Raw genomic sequence first — 13,646 nt, 5'->3', positions numbered from 1 at the left:
TACTGTATCCAGTTCATGAGCAATTTTACCTCCATTGCTACTTAAGCAACCATTTTTCTTCCCCTGCTTGTGCTCGTCTGTGCAGCCCTTCATGCAGTGCAAGAGCTGTAATTGAATTTTTGGGCTCCAGTGGCATTTATGAGCTCCTACAGCTACTCTGTCAACATCTGAGACACTGTCTGGACTTCCTCACGGAGATGTAACCCTGTGTTCAGCTGCAGCCTTGACATTTATCGTACATACAATCCACTTGCACAGCAGCATCTCTTTTTTTTTTTTTTTTCCCACAGCAGAAAGAGCTACCTAAGCTAAAAACCACAGCCTCTGCTTTTTCTCACTTAAAGTAGCCAAATCAGCAATAGCCTAGATTTGGGGGTTTGATGGCTGATTAGTGATTTTGAGAGCCTAACCCACTGCATGTTCTACTTGCAAAGACCAAAACCAGGCACCTTCTTCAGCAAATGGATGCTCAGCACCTTCCAAAAGCTCGAAGGTGGCCCAGATTCATCACACCAACAGTGAAGTTCCTCAAAACACTCACTATACTTGGAAAAAAGTTCTTTAAAAGTGTATGGACATGAGTACCAGGAGTTAGCACAATTTTGATATGCATTCTTGTGTGTGTATGTGTATATACACTCATTAAAACATGGATTTTGACCACTGAAGCTTTTTATTCCAATGTTGTAGATGACAGCTCCAAGCTTCCAGCAGAACCCAGTTTCTGCCAGTCTCTTTGGCTGGGGCTACCTTTCTCCTTCCATGTTTTTCTCTCTCTGGATTGGAAGCATTGATAAAAATGTCACTGATTCAAGCCTAAAATTAGTCCAGGCAGACAAAAAATATATGCTCTACATAACCCTCCACACAAAAGCCACCATTTTCTAGGCACTCAAACTGGACAAAAAAATTAAAAACACATTTTATTTTATTTTTCCAACCAAACCAGCAGTAATTACAGAGCTTGTTTCCTGAGGGTTAACAATCTGCTGGGAGCATCAGCCCAGACTGCCATTAATTCCCCAGGAAATGCCCCAGGCCAAGGCTGTTATTGCTATTATAATAAATTGTTTCAATAAATAAAAAACAATCTAGGCACTAACGCTGCTGGCTTCCTGTAATGGCTTCATGCATTCTGAAACCTCAGTGGGGAGGAAAATTTCAGAGGGCCCCCAGTAAAAGGTTCAGCATTAAGCATGGCCAGACAAACAGTAGGAGCAATATCTTCCAGGGAATTTGCAGTCAGCCCCACAGGCTGCCGAAATCCCCTGATAGAACAGAGGAAGCTCTCCAGGAGCCCCTTATTAATAAGGCTCAGGCCAAGCAGTCTAAAATTTGGAATGATCTCCCCTGGGCTGTATTTTGGAAGCCCCTTGTTAATAACTTGGCAGCAAAGCTTTGCTTATGAAAGAAGAATAAAACAGGAATTTGTGGAGGTTTCCCTCCAACTGCTTCATCCTAAATGCAGTGACAAAATTGGGATAAGTCTCCTGTCCAAAAGGAGGCACTGGAAGAGCTCGGATACATTTTGAATGTTTAATATTTTTATAACCACGAGGGACGTTTCTGGTCTTGCTGATAGTCTGTGACTGCAAAGACAGTTCCAGCTGTCACTGAGGAACAGGTCCACAACAAATAACAGTTTGTAGGCAGAAATAGCCTCTAATTAAAAACTTAATTTTATAAAGAAAATCAGCTTTCAAATAAAGGGTGTCTTAGTCTTTTGCAAGACTGAACTCTAAATAATATTTATTTGTTGGATCAGCTACTAATTTCATTCCTTATTGACATTATTCACACTTTTCTCCTGTTCCTGAAGAAATAGGTTCTGGAATCTGGGATGAGACTGACACCTAACTGTACCTCACCATGATAGCTGCAAATCAGGACTCTTTTCCTTCCTACTGTGATTTTTACTGTTCAGTTGCCCATAGGAACATTACCAGCTCTTATGTGGGAACATCAGTCCAAAAGAAGGTGGAAATGAGCACAGAGGCTTTTGCCAATACTGGCACTTCTCTGTGTACTGCAAGACTCTACATGTGTGAGTGACTGAATCTGCAGACTCTTCACCTGCAGCTGCCCACCCAAAACTGCAATTTTGTGCAGAAAATGTGAACACTATTGAGCACAAACAGGATTCCACTATTTGTGGATGCTCTCCCCAGGCTAAAAAACACCCCACTGCCAGCAGAGAGGAAAGACAGTAAAGAGGATCATCCTTTCAAGCCTGCACTTTACCCATGAAATAGCAAAAACCCACAGCTTAATTTCCCTGCAGTGGATCTGAGGGTATCCACCACCCTCTGCCCCAAGAGAAAAAACACTTTTTTATATTGCCCCTGCCTATTTACAAATTTCTTTTGCAAACTCCTATTCTGAGACAACTCATCAGCATGGGGAAGCCCTGAATGCAGCACTTTCAGTCTGCAGAGAGCACCTGAGGGACATTTTCAGTGTCATGGAACAGAGCAGCTCTTGCACTGCTGTTTCTCTTTGGGACCAGAGCTGTGGTCAGAAGCAGTGGGAAGATGTGTGACCCAGAACCAGCCCTCCCTGGCTGCTCAATACCTTGACTTTCCTGAGCCACTATAATGGATCCTCTATGGACATCAGCTGTGGCTTGAGCTGCCTTCAGGGCCCCAAACTCAGGCAGGCACAAAAAAAATTTGAAATAATTAAAAAATTAAAAAAGAAATCCAACTGCTCTGCTGTTCAAAATATGCACTATGAAGAGGGATGGCTTTGCAGTGCTCTAGTTTTATGTAAATTATATTTGCGCTCTGTGACACAGTTTGTCTTTGAAGTCATAAGACAAAACATCTCCATCCTCACACATAACAAAATAAATCATGACAAATCCATCATTTCCACTAAAAGCAGAGGCTAAATTACATGCAGCAGATAAAGATGGTTTAGGACATCTGCTGTTTCAATCCAGGAGTCCGTCATCAAATATTTTTATAATAAATAACAAGCTGGACATATATGTCACTGAGACTGAAACCCACCTAACAGCCACGGTGAGGAACACGGGAACCAGCTGATCTTTAAGGGCTCTTCCAACCTAAAACCTATGATTGTTCCATGATACATTGGAAAACACAAGCAACCAAGTCCTGAACTCAGCACGTGAAACCAAAGTTTTGAGGTCTGAGTTTACCTCTTTGACATCCAGTGAACGTGAACATAACTCAAGGAAACCACAAGAAGAGAGGGCAGAAAAATCTCACAGCAGCAGGACAGTTAAAGTTTTTTGTGCTGCAGTAAAATCTGGAGGCTCCTGCCAAGGCTGACACCTTGTGACAGGGATGAATCAAGACCTTGTGCCCTAAAACCAACATAGGGTCAGAGAGCTCTGCTGTGGGCAGTGGAAGCAAAGTCCATGGAGCATTGTCAGCAGCCCTGAATCACAGTCCCAAATATCCTGGACCATTAATCCTACACCTTTCTCTTCCCATTACTGTTCAAATGGGGAACACAATATTAACAGCATTTTGTTTTATAGTAGGGATGGGAAGGTAGGTATTCTCATGTTAAAAAAATGGTAGCTGTAGGTAAGGGAGAAGAAGTGGGATAGACAGAAGACTCCTTTTAAGCTTCTTTGTTTAACTTTTCCTTGGAGATACCTGTGCAAGAAAACAAATCTATCCTATTCAGCTATCTTCTGTGAAGAACATTACTAATTCCATTTAATCTGCCTGACTCTGAGGGCTGTCATGAAAAAATGCATCCTGATGACAGCACTGGATGTGTAGAAGAGCAGAAATTTGTATAACCCTTCATGGTCCTTTTAGAAGAATCCTTCACTAAATAATCTGCAGAAACACTCTCACTAATCTACTCAGGGGTTCCAAAATGCAAAGCCCAAGTTAGCTACTTCAAATCCAAATACTTGGATTAGCAGCATGGGGGCATCTCAGCAAGACTAAGAGCATGGCACCAAGAATGCACACTGTTTAATGAATTAGAAAGACTGAATTAGCTGTCAGACATGAAAAAGTAGCTCACAAATACTGGAGTTTTAATTAATATAGCCTTGAACACTTCCAGGAATGGGGCAGCCACAACCTCTCTGGGCCATCTGTGCCAGAGTCTCACCATCCTCACAGTAAAGAATTTCTTCCTAATGTCTAATCTAAACCCACTCTGTTGCAGTTTAAAGGCATTCCCCCTGTTTCTCACTTTTCTTTCACCTTGTGAATTTTTTTTAGAAGACTGCTCCCCCGTTACTTGAAAGATACACGTGGGTGAAAGATAAACTGTGATCCAAGGAAATCTTACTCTAAAGTAGATTTAAATATACAATTAAGTAGACTCTCAAGTCACTTCATCTTCACACTTCTACTGAAGATAAGCCAAATTCTCTTAAGCAGTGTAAAGATTTGAGTGCTGCTTATTTTCCAAATTACAGGACAACAAACTTGCCTCCCTAATGAGCCAGGCTTTGATCTCCAGGAAAATGAAGCATTAGGAATAATACCACATGTAAGATTCCGTTGTGTTTAACTCCAGATGAGAGCAGACCCAGTGGAAAGCAGTGCACAATAAACTCTGTTTTACTTTGCCTGCTAGGGCTGCCCCGGTCAGGCCTTTCAAGGGAGAATTCACTGAGAGAAGAATGAAATACACAAACAGCTCAGAGAGGCAGATTTAGCCCCAGGTGACTGTGAAAGGAGGGTCTACAAAGAGCTTGCAGGAGCCCAGGGAGGTGTGAGCCAGCAGACACAAGTACCTGTGATGAAGGCATAGGCTGCCAGGATGTTGCTGAGCAGGGCCATCTCCGTGCCGACGCCCACGGGCTCCATGCTGCTGCTGCTGCTGCTGCTGAGCCCAGGCGCTTCTGTCTCATCCACAGGGAGCAGGAGGGGGGTGTTGTCTACAGGGTAGAAAGTGGCTGACCTCCCCTTCTTCTTCTCTGCTTTGACACAGAAAGAGAGTGAGGAGTGAGGAAAGTAGAACGTGACCCAGCCCTACCCTGCCTTATCCCCATCTGTGTTCAGAAATCTGGAGCTGCTCGACAGGGAGCCACCCAAATTTGTCCCTTTTTGGGGGGTAACTAAAGCTTCTCAAGCAGCTCCAGCTGAGCACATACCCCATCTGCATCCAGGCATCATCATCTCTCCCCCATCTCCTGCTCTTTCATGTCACCACTTAGACACACCCACCTATGCTACAGCAAATATATAATCAGGTTTCTTTTCTCTTATGTAAATCAAAGGAGCCTTTATCAACAGTGGGTTCAGCTAAGCTTGTAAGGAGGACTGGAAAACACTGGCAGAGCCCACAACCCTCTGCTGGTGTGGTGCTGTAGTGATCCATCCACAGCTGGCAAACAGACGTGCTTTCTCTCCAACCTTTGTGGGGAAGGGCAGACCTGAGTTTATGACTTCCTTCAGAAGCCTGCTCATATTGTGTTTCACCCAGACACCATTTCCCCTCTGGAGAGGTGAGTGAACATGGGTTAATGATTTGATTTTATTTGTTGAAGACTAGAGCTAAGGAGGCAGTTCATTCCAGGAGGCTCAAAGAGACCCTTTCAGACCTTATCAGCTCGCTGTTGAGGGCTCCCCACACCTTGATCTGCAGGCAGACACCCCCACTACTCACAGAACAGTAATTGTTTTCAACACAGGAAAAAGCCAGTGCACAGGATCCAGCTCCATCATCCATGTGAGTTTTTAACTGTAGCTATTATAGATTTCCAGGCTCCCTTCTCTGGGTGTCTAGTTCTGGCCAAAAGAAAGCACCACTCTGTAAAATCACAGACTTGCACTTGGCTTCTGCTTATCTGCAGGCATTAAATTCAGGACACTGCCAGCTCCATCTCCAATGATGCCACCAGTGCCGTGCAAGCAAAGGCATTCTGTCAGGAGTGGTGATGTGAGATCTGGGTCTCTGTTCCTTGGCTGCCTGATCCATCTCCTTTTCCTGCAAACCCAGCAGCACAAGACATCACATTAAGCTTCCTGCTGTGGGTGCCAGGAAGCAGCTCAGCCCAAGGAAGCAGTAACAAAAAGTGAGGAGTGTCAAAGAGAACAGGTAATACTGGATGGAGAGGGACTGAGGGCAGGAATGTGTGTGCAGTGATGCCAACTCCTAATCTGCCTCCAGGAGAACCAGCGGGGATGGATGTCCAGGTGTCACTGTGAGGAATCAGCCCCAAGGAATGTGGGCACAGCTGTACCTCTGCCACTGAATAGCTGCATGGCCTTGGGAAAGCCACGTGTTCAAGGTTACCACGGTGTTAATGACTGGACTTCAAGCAAAGAGTTTAAACATGAGTGCTTGGGTGTCACATCCCAAAGTGTAAAATATCCCAGGAGCCTTAGGAGAATAGAGGTTACTGCAGATCCCTTGTGCAAAAGGGACACAGAAGGTCCAAGGGCACATTTGGCAGGAAATCAATAGCAAGATTTCACCATTTTTTTTAGTTCAGAATTTTTTAAAATTCAGATTAACATGCCCTCTAATATCTCCTTTATCCTCCTTGTCTGGTAAATCTGCCTGTACAAGTGTTCAAATTTTTTTCCCTAATGCTGTTCCAAGGAAATCCACAGATGTGGGGTAAATGTTTAACTTCTAAAAACTGAACCTAAAACTTGGATATTTCAGAGTATCTCAAGTAGCACCATGGATCAAAACTAAGGCAAGAGAATCCTGCTATTAGTTAATGGATAGCAGAGAGTCATCCAGCTCTCCCCACAGCAGACACTTGAAGCTCAATGTATTTGCTCATACACAAACATCTAAGGCACCCCAGGGTCAGGAGGACATCCAGGCAGAGTTGGCAGGCATGAGAAGGGATGCAGGGGAAATACCCACCCTTCTAGAAGCCAGATGAACACCCCAGCTCATCACAAATGACACATTTATATGGGGGTAGCTCAATCCTGCCTGAGATGTCTCCTGACTGAGGTCTGGCTCTGAACTAGTTAATGTAAGAACCCTTCACAATCGAGGAAAATGAAGGGCACCACCAGGAAATAATCTCATACATATTTCCTAGGTCTGGCTCTGAACTAGTTAATGTAAGAACCCTTCACAATTGAGGAAAATGAAGGGCACCACCATACATATTTCCAATGTCAGAGGGACACCATCTCTGTTGGATGTGGAGCAGCCCTTGTAAACCATGTGCCACAAGAGTGTCTTCAGGAGGCAGAGTAAGGGATAACTCCTCTTGAGATGTGAGATGTAAGAAGAATCCTGTTTTGGTTGTTTTGGTTTTTTTTTCTCCTTTCACTTCTAACTTGTCAAATGAACAGATGCAATCAAACATGTTTTTTTAATTAATACTGGCCTGCATACACTAAACCCCAGCAAAGAGCACCACAAAACCACAGAACTGGTTTTATCATTGGCAGGATTGTACAAGCACAGACATGGAAGACAGAAAATGACTGGACTTATGCAGGAAGGAAAAAACAAACACACACCATTTCACAAGGGCCATGTGTTGCTACACTGTGTGGTTCTCTGGTCTGCCATTCCCTTCAGGATCACACTAAAGATATTCCCTTTCTTCCTTGAAGACTTTTCAATGCCTAATCAGCTCACTACTACTGGTTTTCTCATCACCACCCTTCCTTAGCTGTTGCCAGTCACTTGAACAGTTTCTTTGTGAGTTTACACCAAAGCTGAGCAAAATTCTTTCAGCCAGCAGTAAATTTGCCCAACACCCCAGTATAAAGACAGGAGAGGTTATTCATGACACCAGGCTGACATTAGCAGTTTTAACAAAAGAAATAAAACAGGAAGGGAGATTACAGAAATTTCCAAGTATTTTGGGTTTTTTTGAAACATTCTTCTAGGTTTTAATTTCAAAATGACATCTTTGTTTGAAAAGTGGTGCATATTTTGAAAGTGAATGAATAAAGTATGTGAAAACTATACAAAAGGTGTCATTCATAGAAGTAAAATGTTTAGATGAGTGGAAATGAGTTCAGGATATTTTTCTTGCTTAAAAGAATCTCCAAGATCACAATATTTATTTGGAGCTAACTTAAAACTCTTTTCCTTGACAGTTTTTCAGTAAAGCCTCCAAACTGACAAACCTGCTATTGCAAGTTCTTGTTTATTTGTGAATTGACTATCCAAGCTGTGGATTAACTTCGCCAGGAGTGTAGACAGAGACAAGCTCTGCTCATACCCACCCTCAAGCTGAATCTCTGGCAGCACAGACTGGGATTTCCAGTAGTGTCATAAACTATCTCCTGCATATTGGGAAACAACACAAAACCACTGAGGAACCCAGCACGTGCTCACCTGTGCTCTTCCTTTATTCATACACCACCCCTTCCTCCTACTCAGCTATCCCTAGAGATTGCTAAGATCTGACTTCATTCATATCTTTCCACTTTGCATTTTATGAAAATAGCATTGTATTTCAAAGCTCAGTTGAAAACTTCTCTGTCCCGTGAGGCAGATCTACTGTCTCTGCCCTTTTTTTTTTTTTCTTTGCCACTAGACAGGTCTGGAAAGTATTTCTCTGATGAGTTTGGACATGCATGGCCGTGACTGCTATCCCGAGAAACCCAGTGTTCCTTGAACAGTTTCACAGTTTCAATTTAGCCAGCCGTTGGTCACATCTTGAAGCTGTCACAGCCCTTTCTGACTGTGACGTGGATGGGATTTAGGAGAAATACAGAAATCCAGACTAGAGGAGATGGAAAGGGACATTTACAACACTGTGAAGTTTGGGCCAACACCGCAATGGTCACAGGTACCTGGGAGAGCTCGCTCTATGTTGGAAGGAGAGACATCCGAAAGGAACACACCGTCCCCTATAACATTGGGGTCAAACACTCTTGGCTGCAGTGGGAAATGTGGCTTCTGATACCCTTGTTGATTGGTGGGTCCTGCCTGAGTTTCATGCAGAAGCTTCTTGGGAACTGAAAGAGAGGAGCAAGAAGAGCACAGTTGTTAGAGTGAGTTACTTCAGCTGGTCAGAATGAGAATTGTCATGTCATGCTACGGGCTCAGCTGATAGTTATTTATACCACGTGCAGCCCAAACAGACACTCATTTTCCACTATGATGAATGCTCTCCAAATGCCAGCACAGAGACATTCAATGAGAGAATGCTGGAAACCATAAAGTGATTAAGATACTGTTTATTTACAATTAAGCCTTGAGACTAGGCTAAGGATCAGATTCAGATGTTCTATTTAGACACCCATCTCAGAAACTGAAATAGAGGTTAGTAAGCCAAGCTTTGGCCCCAGCTCTAAGCTTCAGAGCACTCCAGCTACAGATTTCTGGTTCTACCATGACAGCAGGCTGGACAGGATGCCCTATAGCAATGGAAGGTATAGCTATGGCTGAAATCCTGTCTCTCTCAACCATCAAGCTGCTGGCTCAAGACTGAACACCAGATTCACAAAACCGTACTCCAGAGGATGCTGTTCATGTGAAATCATAAAGCTTAAATAATCCACCACAAATATAATTTCCTGCTGTAAGAAACCCTCCCCACCCTGTGAGATCCAAAATACACTGTTTCCCATTGAGTTGTAGGCTGTAAGATGGGAAAGGCCCATTCTCCATTCCCGCCATCCCGAGGAACACGAAGACTCAGCTAACCCCTACTGCTCTCTGTTTTGTCAGCCACAGCATGAGCAATACGCAGGTGAAATGATGGGTTAATACTTGACAGATATTTTGGACATCTCTGGTCTCTTCTTTGGACCAAAGCATGCCCTAATAACAGGAGTGTTTTCTCCTCCTTATAAGGCCAGTTCTTCAGCTGTACATCCAGGTAAAGAAATCAAAGCTGGTGTAGCTACCTCAGTGCGCACCCACTGAAGGTGAATCCACACAGTGAATTCACTAATTTCCCCTGTAGGGACAAAGAATGGAGTCATGTATGGAGCTGAACCACTTCTCTTCCTCAGCCAACACCTGAGGCTATTTCAGAGCAAAGTGCTTCTCCTTACAAAGAGAAGAAATATGTATACAGGTCACTCTCTTCAGAGAGTAGAGGAATTGAGTGATGAAAGACAAAAATAAATTAAAATTTCCACAGGAGAAAGATTTATTTTTCCTGTCAGTGACTATACATTAATGCCTAGTAGACCAGCAAGACTTCAGTGTGCTTAAGACACAGACTGTTGAGCACTAGGCACAAGTTCAGTAGACCAACATGAAGTTCAAGAGATTTCTGGGATGCCTATGTCCCCTTTCTCCAAGTCTAACATCACCTTCCTCTCTCATTCCAAGCAGGCTGCCCCCTCCCAGTGCCTCAGTTTCCCCAGGGCTTTGCTTGGGATCATGCTATCTCTCATCTCCACCCTCACAGGGGCGTGAAGAAGCACAATTAAAAATGCAAAGCACTTTAAGATGCTTGGCAGAAGCTTGAAGGAGAACTTGGAAAGAGGGCAACTCTGGATCAGAAAGGAAATTCCTGCCTGCCCCCTGCAGCTAATCAGCTGCCAGACTGGAACAGGAGATTTAATCACATCCATTAAATTTGCCTGCATCACCCACCACATTACTGGTGGGTGAAGTGATCCAACCGCTTTATTTACATTATGTTTCACTTGCTGTCTTTGCTGAGGCAAAGAAAATTGCAACTAGATTTACAGACTGACCTCCTGTATTAGGCTGCCAGGACATCAGCACTGAAGTTCTTGCATTATTAGAAGAGTCATGCTAGGTCAGGAAACAGACAGAAAACCCCTCAGCTCCTGAATATCAAAGAGCTGGCACTGAGGTTTCTAGTGAAACCTGAATTGGCAACAGTTGGAAGGCAGCAAAAAAACACATTCCCTGGTAGGAACCAGACAGGAATGAGGGGGATACCTGTGCCAGAGAAATATCAGAAAGTCTGGAGAGGGAGTGGGTAGAACAGAGATTATCCTGCAAACCACAGCCAGGGAGAACTGCAGCTCTGGGTGCCAAATTTGAGGCATCCAAAAGGACGAAGAGTGCATAGGGCTCAGCACCCTCCAAAAATAAAGAGTCCTATTGCTGTGTCAGAGACTGAGGACCTGATAAGCATTTAAAAGACACAGGACATTTTCCTTTATACACTTTTCACCCAAACTGCATACCAGTAATCTGTTGATAGGCATCCAGTGAAGAAAATGAAGCAAAAGACTTTCATGTTTCAGACTTATTCTTCATAAACATGCTTAACACCTGTGACTAGCACACGCTTTGGTACTTTCAAAAATTCCAAGAGGTGCTTTTCTTTGCGTCAGCAACTAGATCCCTTTAAAACTCTGGAAGCAACTTAGAGCAGCACAGGATGTCTACAGCACACAAACGTGGACTTTTCCATTTCAAGGGATAATTTTTCTCTGTGGACTCCATAAACATCTCGAGTACATTTTGCCAGGAAAGGCCCATCTTTGCAAAGAGTACACAGAGAGATGGCACGCAGCAAGAGCACTGCTCTTTTTCTAGTTTATATGATGCTCAGCCGATACACAGCTTTCTTTTGATTTAGAAAGACTGTGAAATGGAAAGCATTTCTCAAGTGTAAAATACCTCACAATTTCCAGTTAGCTCCTGTGTGGCAGCCAACTCCACAAGAAAGATTAAACATCTGGTTCCTTTGAAATGCCCTCCTAAAATTCTCCAGAGAGGAGTGCATCTGACACAAAGCATGGCATGAGTTGAAGCAAAGTGTCAAGGAAAGTTATTTATTATTAAAACCACAAGAAAAGAAGTACCAAGGATTTTAGTCTTATCTCAGTATTAAGCGCAGAAATCCTGGCAGCGAAGGGTTGGCACTTGTTCTGCTCCATGCAATCGAGAGGAGAAATTAAAGCAACTCAGTCAGCAGAATGAGTGATGGATCAAGAGGGGAAGAAAGCTTCAACCAAAGTGTTCACACACCTCATAGTTAGGAACCCTGCACTTAAAAATGCACATGAGAAATGAGCTTGGATCATCCAGAAGAGAGGAGATGAGTTGCTCTGGGGGCCTCTAGGGACTTTCAATCTCTCAGGGGGTAGCAGTCAGCATTGAAATGTGGGTATTAATCCAAATGATAAAATTCTACAGCAGCTTGGGCTGTGCATCTGAGAAGCACAGGCAGAGCTGTAACTTTTTAGATGGCAAGCCCCGCTCAGCCACTCACCCTGGGGTTCAACTTAAATGTCACCACATGGATTCCATGCCAGGCAGGACTTGATCTGGAGACAAAGTGTCACCATCTCTGTGACACTCCATGAAGATGCCTGCAGAAGTTGGTTCTAGGTTATAAATCTTCAATTCTTTTGATTCAGCAGGATCATTCCTCTTCCATTACAGGCTTTCAAGTCTTTACATAATCCCTCTGTGTCTGCTTTAAAAGCAATCCCAGCTCTCACTGCTCATCTGTCCAAATCAACATCATGCTAGCAATAATTTATACCAGTTCCTAACCCAAGAGCTGCATCACCCATTTGCAATGATTTAATAGCACCAATCTCACAATAAAACCTCTCCTTCACTGCCTGGCAGCCTCCCCCCCAGAAGGGAGAAGAAGCAGGGGGGAGGAAAATCAAAGCCAGAGCGTGCTCTCATGGGCAGAGCAGATCCATCAGAGCTGGTAGGAGCAGCCAGCAGGACAGTGTGAAAAGGCACATGCTGGTGCTGCTGACAGTATCCTTATTTGTACTCGGTGGAGACGCCTTCTGCTGGAATTTTCACACAAGCAGTTTCTTGTGTGGCCAGAAAACCCAGGGCTAATGAAAAGAAAAAGTTACTGTGTCAACAAGCAGCAACATTCTGAATTGCAGTGCTAGGAGATGGAAAAGGCCAGTCAATACTTCTGCACTGTTCATTACGGGCAGAGAATCTCAGACTGGTTTGGGCTGGGAGGGACCTTAAAGATGATTTTGTTCCAACTCCCCTGGCCTGGGCAGGGACACCTTCCACAACACCAGGCTGTTCCAAGCCTCCTCCAACCTGGCCTTGGACACTTCCAGGGATGGGGCAGCCACACATCTCTGGGCAAGCTGTGCCAGGGCCTCACCACCCTCACAGTCAAGAATTTCTTCCTAATACCCAGTCTAAACCTACTCTTTTTCAGTTTAAAGCCAGTCCTCCTTGGCCTGTCATTACATGTCCACGTTCCTCCTCAGGTTTCTTGTAGGCCCTCATCAGGTATGAAAAGACCATAATGCGATAATTTGCTGTGTTTCCTATGTTGATCTCTCTAGTTTTAAACACTCCAGTCCTGGGGGTTCAACCAATTGCCACAGTATATTGTTTTCAGAGGAATACTGCTCTTTCTGTGTAATTATTTTCCAGCGTTGCTGAGTGTTTCAATTTAAGCACATATATTATTCCCCTAATCCAAACAGTTGATGCTATAGCCCCCATATTTTATGGATGGGGAATTGGCTCAGGGACAGAGTTTTGAAAGTGTTTAAATATCAAAATTATTTGTCCAATATCACAGAGGGAGTCTGTGCCAAAGAAAGGAAACAAGCCGAGCCTTGCACTCAAACCATTCCCTCTTTTTGCTAATTTGATCATTTGGTGTTTTCTGATGCTTGCTCTGCCCTGAACATGCTTAAAGACTTCCACTCCCAGGAAGAAATTATCCCCTGACCTCCATCTTCACTGGATATACACATCAGTCAGCTGGAGGGGATCAATGAAAGCTCAGTGTTTAAAACACACATACAAGGGGCTTGTCATTTTCCAGT

General features: G+C 43.8%; 1 protein-coding gene across 6 annotated transcripts in view; it reads right to left on the bottom strand.

Moving 5' to 3' along the window:
* Positions 1-13,646, bottom strand: part of EVA1A (eva-1 homolog A, regulator of programmed cell death) — a 201,337-nt gene that overhangs the window by 3,735 nt on the left and 183,956 nt on the right. For 2 of the 6 annotated variants that reach the window (XM_039721669.1, XM_039721671.1), the window contains 2 exons: positions 8,730-8,894; positions 4,736-4,921 (listed from right to left, as the gene is read on the bottom strand). In XM_039721669.1, the coding sequence (XP_039577603.1) occupies positions 4,736-4,921; positions 8,730-8,894 (351 nt within the window). Of the gene's footprint in view, positions 1-4,735; positions 4,922-5,610; positions 6,952-8,729; positions 8,895-13,646 lie in introns of those variants that run through there. The other 4 variants (XM_039721670.1, XM_039721672.1, XM_039721674.1 and 1 more) reach the window with 3 other exon arrangements.

The sequence above is a fragment of the Passer montanus genome, unplaced genomic scaffold, assembly GCF_014805655.1.
Source record: "Passer montanus isolate IOZ18808 unplaced genomic scaffold, ASM1480565v1 scaffold46, whole genome shotgun sequence".
Classification (NCBI taxonomy): Eukaryota; Metazoa; Chordata; class Aves; order Passeriformes; family Passeridae; genus Passer; species Passer montanus.
This window is presented reverse-complemented; position numbering and strand designations above follow the sequence as displayed.